Here is a 21,172-nt window from a genome sequence, read left to right on the forward strand (position 1 = left end):
CTAAGCCTGCATGCTGCAACTAGGGAACCCGGGTGCCAGAACTGGAGAGTCCATGCATTGCAATGAAAGATCTCACGTGCTGCAACCAAGATCGGACATAGCCTAATAAAGAACTAAAAAAAAAGAAAAATTCGCAGTGTCCAGATGCATGCATCAAGCCCTCATTTAGATATATGAATCCAAATTCAGGTCAAACTCTCCTCATCTGAGTTTTCCACTGGAATCGACCTTTGTGGACAAACTTGCTCTTTGAGAGTGAGGAGAAGAAAGAGGAAGTACAGAATGAGAGTATTTGCAACAATATTTTACTTGCTGGAGATAGCTGGTTCTCATGACTACCATTATGGGCTCTGCCTTATGGGCTTCAATGCACAACTGTTTGTGAAAGCCCTTATTTCTCTCAACAAATATTTAATAGAACCAATAATGATTTTAACGGCAATGAAACGATCGATTAAGCCTTTCCACCTTCCTTAGGGAAAAGTTACAATCTTAGATAACTGGTGGATATTTTCTCTAGCTGCCTTTCACTAATGTAAAATTTAGTGACTATAAATTATTAGCAACTGCTCTAGTAGAATGTGCTTTCTTAACTTCCAAACTCCACAATCACATGGGTATCTGAAATTTCTGGACAAGAATGATAAAAATCCAAACGATTAGGACAGTATTTCCAATTAGATTTTTTAAAAGGAACTTCACTCTTTGAAGCTGCTACTGCTCATGGTGGGAATGACAAAGAACTTTGCCTACAACAGTTAACATTTGGAACTTACCTTTAAATTTTTAAAAATGTGTCAGTAGCAAATTATCTTTTATTTATATACACCCCTGAGAAATGAGAATGGGCTCTGAGATTCACAGCATCAAGCACTTCACTGGACTCAGTTTCCCATCCATAGTACAAAACACCCTTAGCAAACATTGAAAGAGAGTGACTTCTGGAATTTAGTTAAGTCAGTATTAATACTAAAGGAGAAAATGCATTATAGTTCTAGTGGACATCAGTTACTGGTTTTAGACTGTATCTAAGCCAAGCCAACCAAGCAATTCCTTAGTTGATATGGATAAGTCCACAGTCTCTGCCCAGCATGAAGAAAGCGACCTCTGGAATTTAGTTAAGTCAGTATTAATACTAAAGGAGAAAATGCATTATAGTTCTAGTGGACATCAGTTACTGGTTTTAGACTGTATCTAAGCCAAGCCAACCAAGCAATTCCTTAGTTGATATGGATAAGTCCACAGTCTCTGCCCAGCATGAAGAAAGAACCAGGTAGATAAGCTACAATATGGCATACTCTCCGCTTACTTTTCTATTATATATATATGTATATGCATATATATGTATATGTTTTATTGTTTAGTTGCTAAGTTGTGTCCAACTCTTTGGTGATCCATGGACTATATAGCCTGCCAGGCTCCTCTGTCCATGGGATGATTCTTCAGGCAAGAATACTGGAGTGGGTTGCCATGCCCTCCTCCAGGGGATCATCCCGACCAGGGATCAAACTCATGTCTTTTACATCTCTTGCGTTGGCAGGTGAGTTCTTTACCACTAGGGCCACCTGGGAAGCCAGGTATATGCATAATTTATTCTATTATATATGCACATGTATAGGAAATGTATGCATGTAATAGGAAAGTAAATATATGCAAATCTATCCCTGAAAAAGTACAACTTTCTTACTTGTACAATGGGAAAGCAGGTGCTGATGTAATCAACCCTCTAATTAACATTGAAATACAGGCATTGATATATTATTACTAACAAGTTTACTGAAGGTCTTCTGTACATTCCAGACAGTACTAGAGACGGCACAATAAACTAGGTTCAGACTTCAAAGCTCTTACCTTCCAGTTGGGAAGGATAAACAACAAACATAAAAAAATTAATGAGATCATTTTGGCCAAGTGTAGTGAAGAAGATAAAATGGGGCACCATGTGTAACGTGGTCAACTGTGAGTAGAGGTGGAGTGGTAGGTGAGGTGATCACAGAAGAAGTCATTAGGCTGTGACCTGCGCTGGTATTACGACGACGAGAAATAGGCACCCTTCCTGTGGGGCTGGGGAGGGAGAGGCATGTAGCATTCCAAACAGAATGAACAATACGTACCCACGCTGAGCTGGAAGCATGCTGGAAGAGCAGAGAGAAGGCAGGTGTGGTTGAAGGACAGTGAGCCACAGAAGCAGAACAGGGTCTGGCGGGGAGCGGAGGGGAGGACGAGGGCAGTAGGCAGGGCAGGACTTTCGACTTTATTCTGTAGGTCACAGGAAACCACTGGAGAAAAGTAGCTTTCAGCCGGGTAGTAATACCTCTTAAATTTTTTTTTCTAATTTTTTGTTTATTTATTTTTTGCTGGGCTGGGCCTTCAGTGCTGCACACGGGCTTTCTCCAGCTGCAAGGAGCGAGGGGCTACTCTCTAGCTGCAGCGGGCACGCTTCTCACTGCAGTTGTTTCTCTCATTTCAGAGCATGGGCTGTAGGGCACGCGGTCTTCAGCAGCTGTAGTGCACGGGCTCAGCTGCCCCGCACTATGTGGAACCCACCTGGAACAGAGATCAAACCCATGCTCCCTGTATTGGCAGGTGGATTCCCAACCGCCGGACCACCCGGGAAGTCTGAGTAATAACTTTAATTTATGCTTCAATCAGGTGCCTCTGGTTGTCACAGGAAGGATGAGCTACATAGGGACAGGAGTGAAAACAGCATACTGAATTAGAAAGCTGGTTTGATGGGTCAGACTAGAGCTTCAGCAACAAAGATGCTGAGAAGCAAGCAGTCAGACTGGGGTTATCTTCTGGGGATAAAACCAAAAGTACTTGCTAAGAGAGTAGATGAAGATTGTGAAGGAAAGAAAGAAACCTAGAAGGATCCTTAGGTTTGGGGGCTCAAACAACTGGGCAGATGGGGAAGGCCTGAGTTGGGGAGAGGATTCTTGGGTAATGTTTTGGTCCCAAGATATCAGGCAGCTGGTTGACTATAATGCATTCAGAGCAAGAGGGAAAGGTCAGGCTAAAGAACAATGATACCTGAAGGTTCAGGACTAAATGATATCACCTGGTCAGAAAGTGTAGACAGGGAAGAGAAGAGAGCTGAGGATGAAGAAGCCGCCACTGTTCCAACACTTAGAGGAAGAGAGCCAGGAAAGAAACTTTAACCAGGCAGCTTAGGCACACTCTAAACTTGGGTGAGGAATATCCCTCTACTATGTGGAGCATCTCTCTACCATCTGTTACCATAGGGACACACACTGGGTATACACTGCCTGCAACTTTTTCATGGGCTCTATAAACAGACTCAATGCCCAAGGTGAGGAAGCACTTTCTAAAGAGATTCCAACTAACCTATTATTAGCTTGATCAAAGTGTCACTTGTTTATTTTAGTGAGTCAGTATTTATTTTAATGAGTCAGTTTTACAGTACCTTTAGAAAGACACCAGTTTTTGGTTTTCTTTTTTAACCCATATTTCCTGTTAGGGAAAAAAAAAAACCCCACCCACTAAATAACTCTATCTAAATAATATATATATTATATATAGTATATAGGTTTTATATATATATAGTATAACAGTATCATCTGTTATACTTTGAGATAATTATGTATTTGCATAATTCTGTCCTCTTTCTGATATTTTCAACCACTACAAGGGCCTGGGAAGTTGCTTAAGGATTTGTTTCTGGGAGAGTCCTCAAAATCTAGACTATCTGAAAGTGTTCTCCCTGAAGAGTTACTGAAAGTTACTACAGATGTAGCTCACTCACCCTAGGTTTCCCCCTAGATCTGAGGTGAACTCAGGGCTGACTTGCTTCCTTCTGATCATCTCTCCTATTAGAGTTGACAGTGGCCAGTGGCTGGAGCCACTTCGATTTAACCCTCAAGCAACTCCCGGGCTGGCTGCCTAACTTCTGCTTAGCATTATGGCTGATGTTCCTGTTTTTAAAAATCCCCCCCAATTCTGTGTGTGTGTATTCGTAGGGGGGTAAAGTGGGCACCTACCCAGGTAAGGGTGTGGGCCAGGGTGTGGTTTGTTCAGAGAAGGCATTTTTTTTTTTGAGTCAGAAGTCTACATTCCAAGCTGACTTCCCACAAAGAAAAACTATGACATAGGTTACATTCCTGATGAAAGTTCAGACACCTGGTTTTTAAAAAGCAGAATGCCTCTACGTATGATCATTAATGCATGAGTGACGTGCTTTTTAAAAGGCATACTAAGGGTGTAGGACGGGCAGAAGGGGCTTCCCAGGTGGTGCTAGTGGTAAAGAACCCGCCTGCCAACGCAGTGTAGAACATGCAAAAATTGTTTGGATAAAGCATTACAATAAGCAATCCTCTAAAATGTTACCTTAACGTGGAAGGGCAGGGAAATGTAAAGGAAAGGCTCTTAGGACTCAGGCTGGAGGAGAGCCTAAGGCCCAGGACTGAGGAGGAAGGTCTGGGGCAGAGCTCCGGAGACCTGGGAAAGCCGAGTGTGTGTCTGTGTGTGTGCTGGCAAGGAGGGAAAAGAGTGGGCGTGGGGACAGTGCGGGGCCGGGGAGGCAGAGGGTAGAGAGAATAGGATTCTGAGTGCCAAGAAGCAAATCTGGGCTACCGTGCTGGCAAGTCACAAAGCCCTGAGAAATCCACTGTACCACAGGCGTGAACTATTTTAAGGCAGATTGCTGCAGGTTGAGGCCCATCTTAGAGTAAAACCCAACTCTGCCTGGTGAGGTCCTCTGCACCAGAACTAGTGTTACCGTAACATTCCACTGTTTAATCTTATTAAACAGTCCTCTCAGGCATCCTTCATGGATGCACTTTCTTCAAAAAATTATTTCATGTGACTCTGAAAAGCAGTTTCCTTTAAACACCAGGAGAGATGTGTGTGCACATGCCTGTGTGTGTTTGAAAAACCCACAGTCTATTCAGCAAAGTCCAGCCTTGATATCAGATTGAAACAAATGTCCTTCCAGGACCCTTATCGTCATTGTGGAGTATTTGTTCACTGAGTTTCTCGTCTTGTTTTTGGGATCACTTTATTATGCAACATCTGCTCTGAATTTCAAATGTGATAAACAGGGTATGAGTGTCGGTGGCAGATGGCTAATGACCGCCAGCGACAGGGCATTCAAGTCTGCCTTGTTTTCTGGGAAGCGATATTTTCATGTTAATTTGCTCTGTGTCCTGCAAAGATGAGACAAATCACCTGCTCATAATTCAGGCAAAGTGGAGACCACCAGGAGCCGAGAGGGGCCATGGCTTGATTCCTTTAGGGGTGAGAGGAGAGGCGGCTCTGGGGGGCTTTCCTCATCAGAGTAACGGGACCAGGCAGTCACTTCGCATTATGTCAGATGGAGAAAGATGAATCAGTCCCGGCCCCCCATCCTGACACCAGGACCACTGTTTACTGCAAGCAGATATTATTCATGAAAACAGATCTTTCCCAGAGGCAGAAAACAGGTGCTATTAAGAGTGTGTGTCAGTCTCTGAAGCCTGGGTTTTGTAACATAAACTTAATAGTACATTTTATCTCCTACTGAAAATGTTACAACCAACAGAAATCTCCAAGAAACATTCAATCGAAGATAAAATGAAATCTAATTCGCAGAGAAAATGACCCGCACAGACTCATAAACCTTGAGGTCTTTCGGCCTTCTCGAGCCCGGTAGAATTTGTCTGTTACAGAGATACATGCACAAAATATAATTTTTATTCCAAGACTGAGTCATCCAAAGAGGCCATGTGGTCTTGAGCTGAAAGAACCGTGCTCTGTTTTGGAGAGTCAGCTGGTGTTCTCTGTGAGCTCTCAGTGCCTTTGAATTCTGCTTGTGAAAGACACGTTACATGTACAGAATGTCCAAAGAATGACGCAGGGACTTCAGAGAGCTTAAAAGATAGTTGAGAAGCCGGGTCAGACACCAGGAGAGAGAATGTACTGGAGAGGCAAGTCTGAGGACCAACTGACAGTTTAATAAAAGAGGGTATTACATTTTACAGGCATGTAAAGTGTGAGATTTTTACACAGGGAGTTTCTTCATATATATATCTATATAGATACATACATATGGGCTTTCCTGGTAGCTCAGCTGGTAAAGAATCCACCTACAATGAAGGAGACTTCAGTTTGATTCCTAGGTCGGGAGAATCCCCTGGAAAAGGGATAGGCTACCCACTCCAGTATTCATGGGCTTCCCTGGTGGCCCAGGCGGTTAAGAATCTGCCTACAATGCAGGAGACCTGGGTTCGATCCCTGGGTTGGGAAGATACCTTGGAGAAGGGCACAGCAACCCATTCCAGTATGCTTGCCTGGAGAACCCCACGGACTTAGGAGCCTGGCAGGCTACAGTCCATGGACTCATTAAGCGTCAGACATGACTGAAGCGACTTAGCATATATATATATCCTGTCATACAGTTCTTTTTCTGGGTAGCAGTTACATATGACAAAGGAGCAAAGTGAGGGAATTTGTTTACAGTTCTTTCTGATCCTTTCTCACACCGTGGCAGATAAAGGCATGAAAGAGAAAACCCAGCAATCTGGAAGCCGCTGTTTTTTCTTTCCTTATAAAGCACCCCCGCCCCCCCACCACCAAGTGAAAGGTGCTACATAAACACATATACTCAAAACATATTATGAACCCCCAAAGAAAAGAATACGACAATCATAAGGTGTCAGTTATTGCCTCATAAGTTTGAGCAAGGAAGTCTAAGAAGATAATATTGAATCTCAAATGATCAAATTAAACAGATGCACTGGATTCCTCCACAGTTAAGTAGATCAAAAAACATTCTGAACAACAAAGAGGAAAATGAGATACAGCAATGATCGGCCTGTGAGGCAAAGTCTGAGTATTTGTTTACGTCACAGCTTAGCAGTCGAGGTCTCTTTATACAAATGTCACCGTCAGCATGAATGACTGTGTCTTAGGACATCAAGAAAAGAGATTAAAGAATGCGATGAAAATTTCAAGATCAAGTATGAATACGATAAGATGTGATTATTTATTCATTTTTGGGAGAAGAGCATTTTAAAAGGTTGGAAAGAACCACCTATAATTTTACTGTATTCTCATCAGTCTCTCAACGACAATGTTCAGTCCAGACCACATGATAAAGACAAAGGAAAAGTGAAAGTGTTAGTCTCTGTCGTGCCCGACTCTTTTTGATCCGATGGATAGCCCATCAGGCTCCTCTGTCCATGGGATTCTCCAGGCAAGAACATTGGAGTAGGTTGCCATTTCCTTCTCCAGGGGATCTTCCCGACCCAGGGACTGAACCCGTCTCCTGCACTGCAGGACGATCCTTCGCCTTCTGAACCACCCGGGAAGCCCTACGATAATGACCGGATTTCCTCTAATGAGTTCACCAACTATCAACCATCACGAATACTTAGGGCTTCAGGGGTAGTCTTTTGCCTTTTAAAAACAAATGGTATTTAAATGCATTTTAAAATTGCTATGTGATGTATGTATACTGAGAAGATAAGCTCAGCTGCTAGTTTTAACAGTGTGTTGTTGTTTTTTTTAACAGACAGACTGATGACAACAGTCCTGAACAGAAAGATTTTGCCTCTGGAACAGTTAGTCAGAGACCACGCAGTTTCACCAAATACGGCTCACCGAGTGCAATGTATGTCCTGAACGTGCACTCGGGAGATGCTAAATTAAGGAGGACCGACAGGCAAACAGTGTCAAAGATGACACGGACGGGGACAGGCGCTGGAGGACGATTCTCGCAAGCTCGCACCATCGTAATAAGAGGTCTCTCTCCTTGATTTTCTGTTCTATGCCTATTTCATGTTAAAATATTTAACCTATTTACTTACCTATTCTGAAACGTGGCATGTTCTGATATATGCAAGACAATAAATTTATGATTTTGAAGAATATTTTAGAAAATATTTTGGTACCATAATGCAAGAATCAGCTACAAACTGTCTATTTATAAATAAGTGGGTTTTTTAAAACTTGAGAACACCAATGAACTACTTATATAACCATAGAGAAGTGTCCCACAGGCTGCTGTGTGCTCTTATATTCTAAGGCCCCTGAGCAAAGATTCATAACTCATTCAGTTTTGTGTCCTCAAAGTGCCCAGCATAGAACTCGCCCTGTAAAATTAATGTCTGTACAAGTATACTCAGAAAAACTCATTATGAGAAAGCATTCTGTATAAATAGTTCAGTCCATGTTCCTAATAGGTCCCTCATAATAACAATATTCTCTCGATATAGTTCCTAAGACTTCTCACAAGTGAGCTGTACAACAACAAAATATTTCTGTTCTCTGGCTGCAGGTTCGAAAAATTCCACTAGCCAGAACTTTCTGCTTAGCAGCTATTTATCCTGCATACCAGTGCTTAAAAAGACAATAGCTTACATTCAAAAGATACAAGTATTCATTAAAAATAAATTTATATCAATCATATACTGAACTTAAAACTATCCATTTCCAAAAAAAACCACTATCCACTTGATGGTATTACGGCACTTATAAATGATTACTCATGTTTTCGATAATGACCTTAAAGAATCTCAAACACTCAAATTCTAAAAAAAAAAAAAAAAAAAAAAAAACCAACCCCAAACCATTATATTCTTATATTTAATAAGAAAGAAAAGTAGATCTGCACAGTTCAACAACATTTTTTTAAATTAAGGATGAATGGGCATTTATCTGGAGAAAACTCTAATTTGAAAAGATACATGTATCCCAGTGTCCATCACAGCACTATTTACAATAGCCAAGACAGGGAAACAACCTGTCACACAGTGGAATATTACTCAGTCATAACAAAGAATAAATACTGCACTTTGCAGCGACAAGGATGGGATCCAGAGATTATCACAGTAAGCGAAGTCAGGTAGAGAAAGACAAGTATCATATGATACCACTTGTAGGTGGAATCTAAAAAAAAACGATACTAGTGGACTTATTTACAAAATGGTTACCAAAGGGAAATGGGGCACGTAGGGATAAATTAGGAGCCTGGAGTTAGCAGATACAAACTACTATATATAAAATAAACAACAAGGTCCTACTATATTCTATAATAAAGCATGGTGGAAAAAATATGAAAACGAATATATATATGTGTAACTGAATCACTTTACTGTAAACCAGAAACGAACACAACCCTGTAAGTCAACTTTACTTCAATTAAACGAAATTAAGGATGAAGACGAAAAGTGTCTTGTGACTATCTTTTAAGTTACCGAAAGATGTTCAATTAGGCATTAACATACAAATTAACTGCCTGAAATACTGCCTGACTATAGGTTGGTTTTACTATGAAAACATCAATACACAATTAACCACAAACCTTGAATAACCACAGTCCTTGCCCCCGCCTCCATCTCTGTGAGAGTGGTGTTGACCCTGACGACTGAAGACATTTAACAGCCGCCAGGAGAATCTTCTGTTCAACACAGAACGGAGTGGCACGCCCTTTCCGTGGATAGGTGAAGAACTCAGAAATACTTTCAACAAGCTGCCTTATGAGAAGCTTCTGCTCATAAGCATCAATCCTCTGCTCCTGAAACCTGGCTCGGTCACTCCCCTACTCTACTTCTCTCTTTCCTCCTCGCCTCGGTGACCACCTTTCTGCCTGTACCTCATTTAATCCAGCTTACCTCTCTACCCCCACCCTTGAGGGGAAGTGGAATTTCCCCCACTCCACTTTATTTTCTACTCTTGCCTGATCAAGCCTTAGTTTAAGCACATCATTTTAGTTTATCAGCTGTTCTAACTACTGATACTGTTGCAAATGGGAAGCCCCAGAAGCTAAGCTGGTAGGTAAAGAATCTGCCTGCAATACAGGAGACCCCTGCAGACCCAGGTTTGATTCCTGGACCAGGAAGATCCCCTGGAGAAGGTACAGGCTACCCACTCCAGTGCTCTTAGGTTCCCAGGGTGGCTCAGAGGGTAAAGAATCTGTCCGAAATGCGGGAGACCTGGGTTCAACCCCTGGGTTGGGAAGATCCCCTGAAGAAGAGAATGGCAACCCACTCCAGTATTCTTGCCTGGAAAACCCCATGGGCAGAGGAGCCTGGTGGGCTAAAGTCCACAGGGTCGCAAAGAGTCAAACACGACTGAGCAACTTTCACTTTCACTTTTGTAAATGATTCCACTTGGCAGCCTCTAACATCCTAGGAGAATTTAACATGAAGTTCAAAAGACCTATGTAGCTGGAAATGCAGGGTGTAAACAAATGATTACCTTGTCTCACTGTTTTGAAAAAAATGACCTCTCCCGGTGTTCCTTGGAAGGACTGATGCTAAAGCTGAAACTCTAGTACTTTGGCCCCCTCATGCAAAGAGTTGACTCATTGGAAAAGACTCTGATGCTGGAAGGAATTGGGGGCAGGAGAAGGGGATGACAGAGGATGAGATGGCTGGATGGCGTCACCGACTCGATGGACCTGAGTTTGGGTGAAATCCAGGAGTTGGTGATGGACAGGGAGGCCTGGCGTGCTGCAATTCATAGGGTTGCAAAGAGTCGGGCACGACTGAGCGACTGAACTGAACTGAAATTTTTGAACATAGAAATAGATCAGAGGAAGCCAATGCTTGTGTTGACAGTCTATGTTTAAGCTATTGGAAGTCATTTAAAAAAACAATAATTTGCAATTAATTATATCTGAAGAATGGTTGGCAACGCATCTTACTGATTGAGTACCTATGTGTGTAAATCTCTGAGTATGGACTGTCAGGACACAAAGACGAACAAATAAGTAAGATATGGACACAGATAATCACAAATGGACAAAATATGATAAAGAGGAAGAGAGGTGTAGAACAAGCGCTAAAAGACAAATGAGATCACATCCGGCTGTAAAAGTTAGCCAAATGGTATCTGGGGTCAGCCCTGAAAAATTCGAGCAGATAGCTAGTAGTGGGGGGAGCAAAGAAACGGCAATGAGAGGAAGGCCTCGGAGGGAGGAAGCTGTGAGCCACACTAAGAGGATGCGGATTAGTCCAATTTGGCCAGAAAGCAGAGTACACAGAATGGGGCTATGTTCTGCCCTGCATGCTGAACATAGTATTTTGGACACACTCATAAAGGAGAGGACTGAAGTCACAAGACTGGAAAAGAATTCCAGAGGAAAGAGGACGCAGAGATAGAAGAGAAAATGACCAAGAACACGTAATGAGGCTTGTGCGTGTGCTCGCTGCTCAGTCACGGCCGAGTCTTTGCAAGCCCATGGGCTGTAGCCCAGCAGGCTCCTCTGTCCATGGAGTTCTCCAGGCAGGAATACTGGGATGGGTTGCCATTTCTTCCTCCAGGAGATCTTCCCGACCCAGACCCACATCTCTGGTGCCTTCTGCAATGGCAGGCAGATTCTTGTATCACTGTGCCACCTGGGAAACCCGTAATTAGGAATACCTATGGTTAAAGGGCCTTACTGTCCTTGACGCGGCTCAGGAAGCAATGAGACCATTCCTGAGCACCACATTCTCTTTATGAAAGGCAGATGGGAGAAAATAAATTCTAGATTGGTCTAAAACCAAATAAATAAATCATTCAATGTACCAAAACTGGGAACCCATCTAGCTGTCACTAAAAGATCTCTCTTACTCTGTTCAGACTGTAAACTATTTTTAGCTATTCACTCCTATCTAAAATGACGCTGAATTCTAGAAGCCATTTCTACACAATGAATGATAAGGTAAAGAGTCTGCTTCACCCAATTCACAAAAGCAAACAGGTCTCCATGAACACCTGCACATATGTGCAGAGATCTAAAAGATAACTGGGAAGTTCAATTAAGCAGAACAAAGTAATACCAATAAAGCTTTATAAGCAGCTCTTCCCTTTAGACTTAAAGGCAGAAAAGATTTGGAGTCAATACACTGCATCTAGCTTGCTGACCTCCAAGGAGTCTTAAGTCATCTTTGAATCGCAAGCATTTGGGATGGAACCTGACACTTCTGGGCTTCCTATAAATGTTTTATGAGCGAGGGAAAAAAGCAGAGTTCACAAACCATTAGAAAATGGCTGAGCTATTTACATACTTACTAAACTATACTTTGTAGGCTCAGGGCCAGATAACGTACAAGCAGGTATTTCCTAATAATTTTAATATATATTAGAACTAAAGGGTTTTTTTCCACTGAGTTCTAAAATTAGTGAGCTAGAATATACCCCATTCTCTAAACATCCACTTAGTCATACTAGATATATTTAACTATATATTAAGTTCCAAAGGCTCTACTTCTGGCAATTTTCATAAGGAAAGAATGCCACTGTTTAAATAACAGCGTGACTGTTTGACCAGGCAGAGAGAAGACGCTTAGTACCTTGATGGTTTCAGTGGGCACTCCAGGTTCTGGCACTTTATCCAAGTAAGTGGTCAAGTCTTGATCAACGTGTTCAAACACTAACGTTAGTTTGGTTTCTCTGTCTGTTCGTGACACTGTACACACGTCAAACAACCTAAAAAGAAAAAGAAAGAAGTATTAGGGAGGTGGTAATACGAAAAGAAGTCATCTGTAAGTCTTACACATATCCTTTGATCACAAAATTAAGGCGGGGGGAAAGGCTAGATTGGATCGATCCTTGTGATACTATGTAAGGTTACCTGTTAGTGCTTAGTCCCTCAGTCGTGTCCTGCTCTTTGGGACCCCATGGACTGTCACCTGCCAGGCCCCTCTGCCCTTGGGATTATCCAGGAAAGGATACTGGAATAGGCAGACATCCCCTACTCCAGGCAACCTTCCCAGCCCAGGGACTGAACCTGTGTCTCTTGTGCCTCCCGCACTGGGAGGCAGAGTCTTTATCACTAATGCCACCTGGGTCTGACCCTTTAATACAAAAGCTCAGGAGAGGAGCACTTGGTTAAGTGGTGAGAAAATTCACAGCGGCGAGTAGAAAGCAACACGAGAATGTCTGCTTGGAGAGTTCCTTACTTAAGATCTTAGGGAGAACGTACTGGTGGAGATAGTTTCAAAAACTGCAGACTCTATAAAAAATATGGTTCTTAGCTCATAGGTCAAGAATGATTGAACAGACAGAGACTAGGCATTCTTTGAGGACACTGGACTCTGCAACTTCGATTTTCCTGGAATTTAAGGTCTTCAAATCATGCCTATGAAAGTAATTAAAATAGAAGATGGAGAAATCTGGTTTATTTCTAAGAAAGTGTTCTCATCCTGCTCAATCCAATCATCTCCCTGGAAAGGGCATGGATTCTTTGTTTTAAAACTCCAAATATCATGCTAATAAAAATTGTGAATTTTTAATTTTTTTTGAGGGGGATGCAGACGTTGCGTTGGCAAACTATTCTGCCCTAAGATGATGAAGGCAGATTGACAAACTTTATAATTATGTTCGGATGGGAGAACTCAATTTATCCCATAAAATCCTACCACCAATTCCAAATCTAAGTTTTAAAAACAAAGCCTTCAGTAATCAAAAGAATTTTCAAGCCAAAGGACTGATCCTCCTTTAGTTTCAACAGTCCAAGGACATCATCTGGGGGCGGGGGAGGGAGGTGTGCGGGGGAGGACATGAGATGCTCACCAAACATATAAAGAATTAAACACGCCACCCATAAACAAGCTGGAAATAAATTTCAGGACAAGAATGTAATATAAATACTAAGAAAAGGATAATAAAAATTCTATTCTATTATTTTCTTTCCAGTTTTAAAATGAAACAACACTTTCTTCAAAGAAATTAACTAACTATAAATGTGCATATAACCCAAGTACTAAAATGCAGGGTTGACTCACAATCAGCCACTTTGTACATTACCACTTAAATTTTTAATGCCTAGCTGGTTCACCATGCTACTCTACACCATTTCTGCTATCGATCGGGTCCACAATCTTTGGTACTTCTCTGTAAATCTAAAGTAAACTTTAAAAGAACACTATAATTAAGTTAAATCAGATGGAGTGAACACCACCAAAAACCACACATACTTCATAGCCAGATCCAAACTACGTTTTAATTCTGGGTAGCCTGGGGTGAGTTCTCCAACTCCAGTAAAATCAATTAAGATCAACCAAATTTCTTCCCTACTTTGTCTACTTTAAAACATTCTAAGTTTTTAATCATCGACTTATAAAATTAACTTCTAAATTTCTAAAGTCTTTGAATATCATGACACCACCCTTATGGCAGAAAGTGAAGAGGAACTAAAAGCCTCTTGATGAAAGTGAAAGAGGAGAGTGAAAAAGCTGACTTAAAGCTCAACATTCAGAAAACGAAGATCATGGCATCTGGTCCCATCACTTCATGGGAAATAGATCGGGAAACAGTGGAAACAGTGGCTGACTTTATTTTGGGGGGCTCCAAAATCACTGCAGATGGTGACTGCAGCCATGAAATTAAAAGACGCTTACTCCTTGGAAGGAAAGTTATGACCAACCTAGATAGCATATTCAAAAGCAGAGACATTACTTTGCCAAAAAAGGTCCGTCTAGTCAAAGCTATGGTTTTTCCAGTGGTCATGTATGGATGTGAGAGTTGGACTGTGAAGAAAGCTAAGCGCCGAAGAATTGATGCTTTTGAACTGCGATGTTGGAGAAGACTCTTGAGAGTCTCTTGGACTGCAAGGAGATCCAACCAGTCCATCCTAAAGGAGATCAGTCCTGCATGTTCATTGGAAGGACTGATGCTGAAGCTGAAACTCCAATACTTTGGGCACCTCATGCGAAGAGTTGACTCAGGGAAAAGACTCTGATGCTGGGAGGGATTGGGGGCAGGAGGAGAAGGGGATGACAGAGGATGAGATGGCTGGATGGCATCACCGACTCGATGGACATGAGTTTGAGTGAACTCCAGGAGTTGGTGATGGACAGGGAGGCCTGGCATGCTGTGATTCATGGGGTCACAAAGAGTCAGACATGACTGAGCGACTGAACTGAACTGAACTGAATGTGACTTATTCTGAAAAAATGACTCTGATAAAGTAAAAACCCCTAATTTAAAAAATGTATTACAAATAGTGCCATAAATTATATGCATGCTGTACTGTGAAAAACACGATTGCTATCATTCATGAATCAAACCAGTCAATCCTAAAGGAGATCTACCCTGAATATTAATTGGAAGGACAGATGCCAAAGCTGAAGCTCCAATACTTTGGCCACCTGATGCGAAGAGTCGACTCCCTGGTAAAGACCCTGAGGATGGGAAAGATTGACGGCAGGAGGAGAAAGGGGTGACAGAAGATGAGATGGTTGGATGGCATCACCAATTCGATGGACATCAGTTTGAGCAAACTCTGGGAGACAGTGAAGGACAGGGAAGCCTGGCGTGTTGCAATACATTGGGTCGCCAAGAGTCAGACACTGAACAAAGATGGATCTGACCTGGGAAGTTTATGAAAACACTTCTCTGAACATGGTAATTCGAGGTAACTACCATTTATTCACAGGCTCTTTTGAATCATCTTCTTTCCATTAAACCCATATTCTTTGACAGCTTTACTTTTTTGTTCCACAATCACCAAGCTTCTTTTTATCAGTTGCTTCTATTTTTGTGATAAAATAAAACAACAATGAAGCAAAAATGGCCTGTATTAAAATCAGATACAAACATGAGAACTGCATCATTACGGCTATGCTTCTTACACATTACTTTCAAAATGTTTTCTATCATCAATAATACATTTCCTTAATAAAATACACTGCTTATCACTGCCTCCAGTCAGTAAAGATCTAGTAACTTCCGTTCTTCCTGCACTTACAGTCTGTGTACATCAGACATTTTAGTAATTTTCAAAAGGAAAAAAAAAACATTGACAGGGACATAACTAGAGAATAAAGTGATCATAAAACACCGCAAACCAAAGCGTCACCTGCTCCCAAACCGTTGTTAGTTACCTAACACCCCTGGCTGTCTGCTACGTTGCTTCATCTCACTGAAGCCGTTTTTAAACACTCTGTGTGTCGAAATGCAAGAATAACATCGAACCCACCCAAGTTATTTTTCTCAAAGGTATAGATAGCACTCTGCAATTTCTTAAGATTCACTCTTGCTGCCTGTACCACCTGTGATATCCAAGTGTGAGCTCCCTGGGGTCGCTGCTAACTGCCCCTAATGATCAGCCACGGAGAAAAGGCACTAACTTTCATTGGCAATAGTTTTAAAAGAGGAGTTTTAAAAGACATATTTAAAGAGACACAGAGTAGAATATTATTGTATAACTTTTAACGTATATAGTTATATATTCTTCTAGGCTGTGAAAAGAAGGGTGCTTGGCAGAAGTGGCTCATGCTGGTTCAAGGAGACAGTTATTTTTTAAAGATAAATTTCATTTGATACTGTGAATAATAATAATGTACTAATTTCACTTGGGAAATGGAGCCTATTACTGTTTCCTTAGAAATTCAAAGGTGGCATTAAGCGCAGTAAAAGTCCTAAAGAACCTGTAGGCTTTGGACTCCAGGGCTGGCCGTCAACATCCTACAGACTCAATAATCCACAGAAGACATTTTCGGAAATACTAGTCTCTCTATATATTCTCCAAGCCAGGCTTCAGCAGCATGTGAACTGTGAACTTCCAGGTGTTCAAGCTGGTTTTGGAAAAGGCAGAGGAACCAGAGATCAAATTGCCAACATCCACTGGATCATCGAAAAAGCAAGAGAGTTCCAGAAAAACATCTATTTCTGCTTTACTGACTATGCCAAAGCCTTTGACTGTGTGGATCACAATAAACTGTGAAAAGTTCTGAAAGAGATGGGAATACCAGGCCACCTGACCTGCCTTTTGAGAAACCTGTATGCAGGTCAGGAAGCAACAGTTAGAACTGGACATGGAACAACAGACTGGTTCCAAATAGGAAAAGGAGTACGTCAAGGCTGTATACTGTCCCCTGCTTATTTTTTTTCACTTTTATTTATTATTATTATTATTTTTTTTACTTTACAATATTGTATTGGTTTTGCCATACATCAACATGAATCTTGCCACGGGTGTACACGTATTCTCAATCTTGAACCCCCCTCCCACCTCCTTCCCCATACCATCCCTCTGGGTCATCTGAGTGCACCAGCCTCAAGCATCCTGTATCCTGCATTGAACCTGGACTGGCGATTTGTTTCTTATATGATATTATACATGTTTCAATGCCAGTCTCCCAAATCATCCCACCCTCTCCCTCTCCCACAGAGTCCAAAGGACTATTCGATACATCTGTGTCTCTTTTGCTGTGTCACATACAGGGTTATCGTTACCATCTTTCTAAATGCTATATATATGCGTTAGTATACTATCCTGCTGCTGCTGCTTAGTTGCTTCAGTCGTGTCCGACTCTGTGCGACCCCATAGACAGCAGCCCACCAGGCTTCCCTGTCCCTGGGATTCTCCAGGCAAGAACACCGGAGTGGGTTACCATTTCCTTCTCCAATGCATGAAAGCGAAAAGTGAAAGTCAAGTAGCTCAGTCTTGACTCTTTGCGACCCCATGGACTGCAGCCTACCAGGCTCCTCCGTCCATGGGATTTTCCAGGCAAGAGTACTGGAGTGGGGTGCCATCGCCTTCCTATATTGGTGTTTTTCTTTCTGGCTTACTTCACTCTGTATAATCGGCTCCAGTTTCATCCACCTCATTAGAACTGATTCAAATGTATTCTTTTTAATGGCTGAGTAATACTCCATTGTGTATATGTACCACAGCTTTCACCCTGCTTATTTAACTTATATGCAGAGTACATCATAAGAAACACTGGGCTGGAGGAAGCACAAGCTGGAATCAAGATTGCCAGGAGAAATATCAATAACTTCAGATATGCAGATGACACCACCCTTGTGGCAGAAAGTGAAGAACTAGAGCCTCTTGATGCAAGTGAAAGAGGAGAGTGAAAAAGTTGACTTAAAGCTCAACATTCAAAAAACGAAGATCATGGCATTCGGTCCCATCACTTCATGGGAAATAGATGGGGAAACAGTGGAAACAGTGGCTGACTTTATTTTTCTGGGCTCCAAAATCACTGCAGATGGTGACTGCAGCCATGAAATTAAAAGACGCTTACTTCTTGGAAGGAAAGCTATGACCAACCTAGACAACATATTCAAAAGCAGAGACATTACTTTGCCAAAAAAGGTCCGTCTAGTCAAAGCTATGGTTTTTCCAGTGGTCATGTATGGATGTGAGAGTTGGACTATAAAGAAAGCTGAGTGCAGAATTGATGCTTTTGAAGTGTGGTGTTGGAGAAGACTCTTGAGAGTCCCTTGGACTGCAAGGAGATCCAACCAGTCCATCTTAAAGGAGATCAGTCCTGTGTGTTCATTGGAGGGACTGATGTTGAAGCTGAAACTCCAATACTTTAGCCACCTGACGCGAAGAGCTGACTCATTAGAAAAGACCCTGACGCTGGGAAAGATTGAGGGCAGGAGGAGAAGGGGGCGACAAGGATAAGATGGTTGGATGGCATCACTGACTCAATGGACATGGGTTTGGGTGGACTCCGGGAGTTGGTGATGGACAGGGAGGCCTGGCATGCTGCGATTCATGGGGTCGCAAAGAGTCAGACACGACTGAGCGACTGAACTGAACTGAACTGACTGTATATTAAACATGAAATTTAGTCTGACTTAATTGCTTGAATGCTGTAGTGCTCAGTCACTTTAGTTTTGTCAGACTGTTTGTGACCCTCTGGGCTATAGCCCGCCAGGCTCCTCTGTCCATGGGGTTCTCCAGGCAAGAATACTGGAGTGGGTTGCCATTTCCTCCTTCAGGACATTAGTGATAATGGGTAGAAAATGCACTTTGAATCAACAGTTATAAGTACGAATCTTAGGAATTTTAGAACATAATATTTTGGATGCTTTGCCGTCTACAATGACTCTATCTGGAATCAGCCCAAAGCAAATAGTAATCACTTTGGTGAGCAATAAAGAGAAGATAGATGCTTTAATGTAACAGATCAGACTCACATAAAGCAACTGAGCTAAACAAGAACTGAACTCCCTGGTATTTGGCAGGAGGTTAACAATCTGTAATATATTTATATAAATCAATAAGGAATGTGGCCAGGCTGCCTAGAGCCCCTACACTTGCAAAACAAAAGGGCCAGACAGGTCTGAACACTTGAACATAAACCCTGGGAAACAACCGCAACTGTCTGATTTCTTGTGTTGACCAACATCTTAAGGCTTTCTAAAACTTAAAAAAAAAAAATCTCTTTGCTATTCAGTAAACTGACAAAAATACCATTTCAGCGATTGCATAACTACAGGGCTGTAAGAGAAATATAATCACACTGTGTCGAAGATGAACAAAATATCTCAGATGACTTCTAGAGGAAATGAGAACTACCATTCAAAACTTATCCGAGAGGGCTTAGCTTAATGTGATCCAAGTGAATATTTAAAAAGTAGAAATGGAAAGTGGTTCTTGAGCCCTTACTGAGTCTATGAATGCAATTTAGCTGCAGGAAATATGATCCAAAAAAAGGCAGAGAGGTCATTATCATTTCACAATTAAGTCAGACCAGCCCCTAACCATCCCGTAAAGCAATCCTCTCCCTGTCTCTGCTGTCCCGACACCCCAGCTGCAGGGCAGGGAGCAAGCACTGCGGTCCAGGGCCGCACTCAGCTGTCCAGCTGCCCTAGTGATGTAATCATCTCACAACAAAATATCTCCACGAATTAACTCTGCATCCTACCCATTGTAATTCGGAGCGACGGCTTCCTGTTCGTGTTCTCCACTTAACTTGCTATTCTGGATCTATCACACAGGCAAGCTGTCTTGTCTAATGGATGGGATTATGTCCAATAGCTCTGGGATTTCCAAAGATTAACAATTTACAAAGGTCTCCCAAACAACATGTTCTGTAAACACATTCCCTGCCTTTCTATTGTGGTTGTAATTAAAGGGAAATCTGCATTATTTGCTGTGATTAAACTCTGACCTGTCACAGGAAGTTCTATGAGGATTTTTTTCCTGTCACTTTTTTTTCCATACTCTTGAACGTTTGGACATCAAACAGTTCAAGAGCTGTGAGATGTCTGGCACAGCTGCCTAAAAAAGTGCTGAATAAAATTTTATTTGAACTATTGGCAGTCTTCAGAATTGAGAAATTAAAAAAAAAAAATCTCTACTCTCTTCCTCTATGGTCCACAGAGCACCTTCTGTGGTTATAGCTTGCATGCACGAAATTTATGTTCACACATTCCACTAGCGCTACACTACGGGCCACTGGCCAGGGTATTCTCCTTTTGCTCATTAAATATAGACTATGTGTGCTTATTCTCAACCAGCACTGAATGGTGTAATTCCAGAAGTATTTGCTGCCAGCAATGATGAGCATAGTGCTAGAAGGAAAGCACCATTTCAGCAGCGTCTGTAAACATTTATCAGTACCTGCCATGTGCAGGCATCGCACTTGGTTTTAGAGATTCCAAGAGATGTTAGACGGGTACCGTTTTTAAGAGCGTCATACCCAGTTGCGGGAAAGACGACTAACATGTAAACTTGTAAAACTACAAGCAGTGGTATATGGCTATGAAATACTATGTGAAACTTTAATATCAACATCAGAGTAAATTCATTCCACATCCTACTACAGAGAGATGTCTGTGATGTCTCCATTTCCAATATCCATTATCTCTTCTGGAAACCATACCGTCACCTTTTGCTGAGGAATCATCTCTAGCCCACACTCGGGCAACAGAGCTGTGGGGCGCCTGCATAGGATGGCATGCACCCTACCCTGGACACAGTGATGATGACTGATTCAGGGATGGACAGGACCATGAGAACTGGTCCAAGGAATTTTACTAGAACTTCTGGGAAAGTAGAGCTCTCTTTATTCTGGGATTACCAAACTGGCAAGTGATTAGCCTGCAGCTGCTGGTGGCCGTCTCTGCCACCACTTCAGTGTCCCCACCGTGGAATGCAGCCAACAGTGAAGAAAGCCTGAGCGGGGAGATAACAGGCAAGGGATTCCATATGACATCGGTGAAGCACCTAGGTCCATCTGTGCCTAGCCTGCCCCTGGATTCATTACTTACACGAGCTAGTACTGTTGCTTTGGAGCTTATCCCGTGTGAGTTGGGTTTTATACAACTTTAAAAAGTCCTAAGACATCTATAAACATTCTGAAACAATTAAATGACTTTAAACATCAATATCTGACCTTAAATACATCTTATATGTTAGACAAAATGAATTAAGCTCAAGATGCTGGGGAAGAATGAAGGCAGGAGGCAAAGGGGGCGACAGAGGATGAGATGATTGGAT

General features: G+C 42.0%; 1 protein-coding gene across 4 annotated transcripts in view; it reads right to left on the minus strand.

Moving 5' to 3' along the window:
- Window positions 1–21,172, minus strand: part of CDK6 (cyclin dependent kinase 6) — a 263,408-nt gene that overhangs the window by 181,638 nt on the left and 60,598 nt on the right. For all 4 annotated transcript variants that reach the window (XM_042248370.1, XM_027968446.2, XM_042248372.1 and 1 more), the window contains exon 3: window positions 12,276–12,411. In XM_042248370.1, the coding sequence (XP_042104304.1) occupies window positions 12,276–12,411 (136 nt within the window). The remainder of the gene's footprint in view (window positions 1–12,275; window positions 12,412–21,172) is intronic.

This window comes from Ovis aries, chromosome 4 (assembly GCF_016772045.2).
Source record: "Ovis aries strain OAR_USU_Benz2616 breed Rambouillet chromosome 4, ARS-UI_Ramb_v3.0, whole genome shotgun sequence".
Lineage (NCBI taxonomy): Eukaryota > Metazoa > Chordata > Mammalia > Artiodactyla > Bovidae > Ovis > Ovis aries.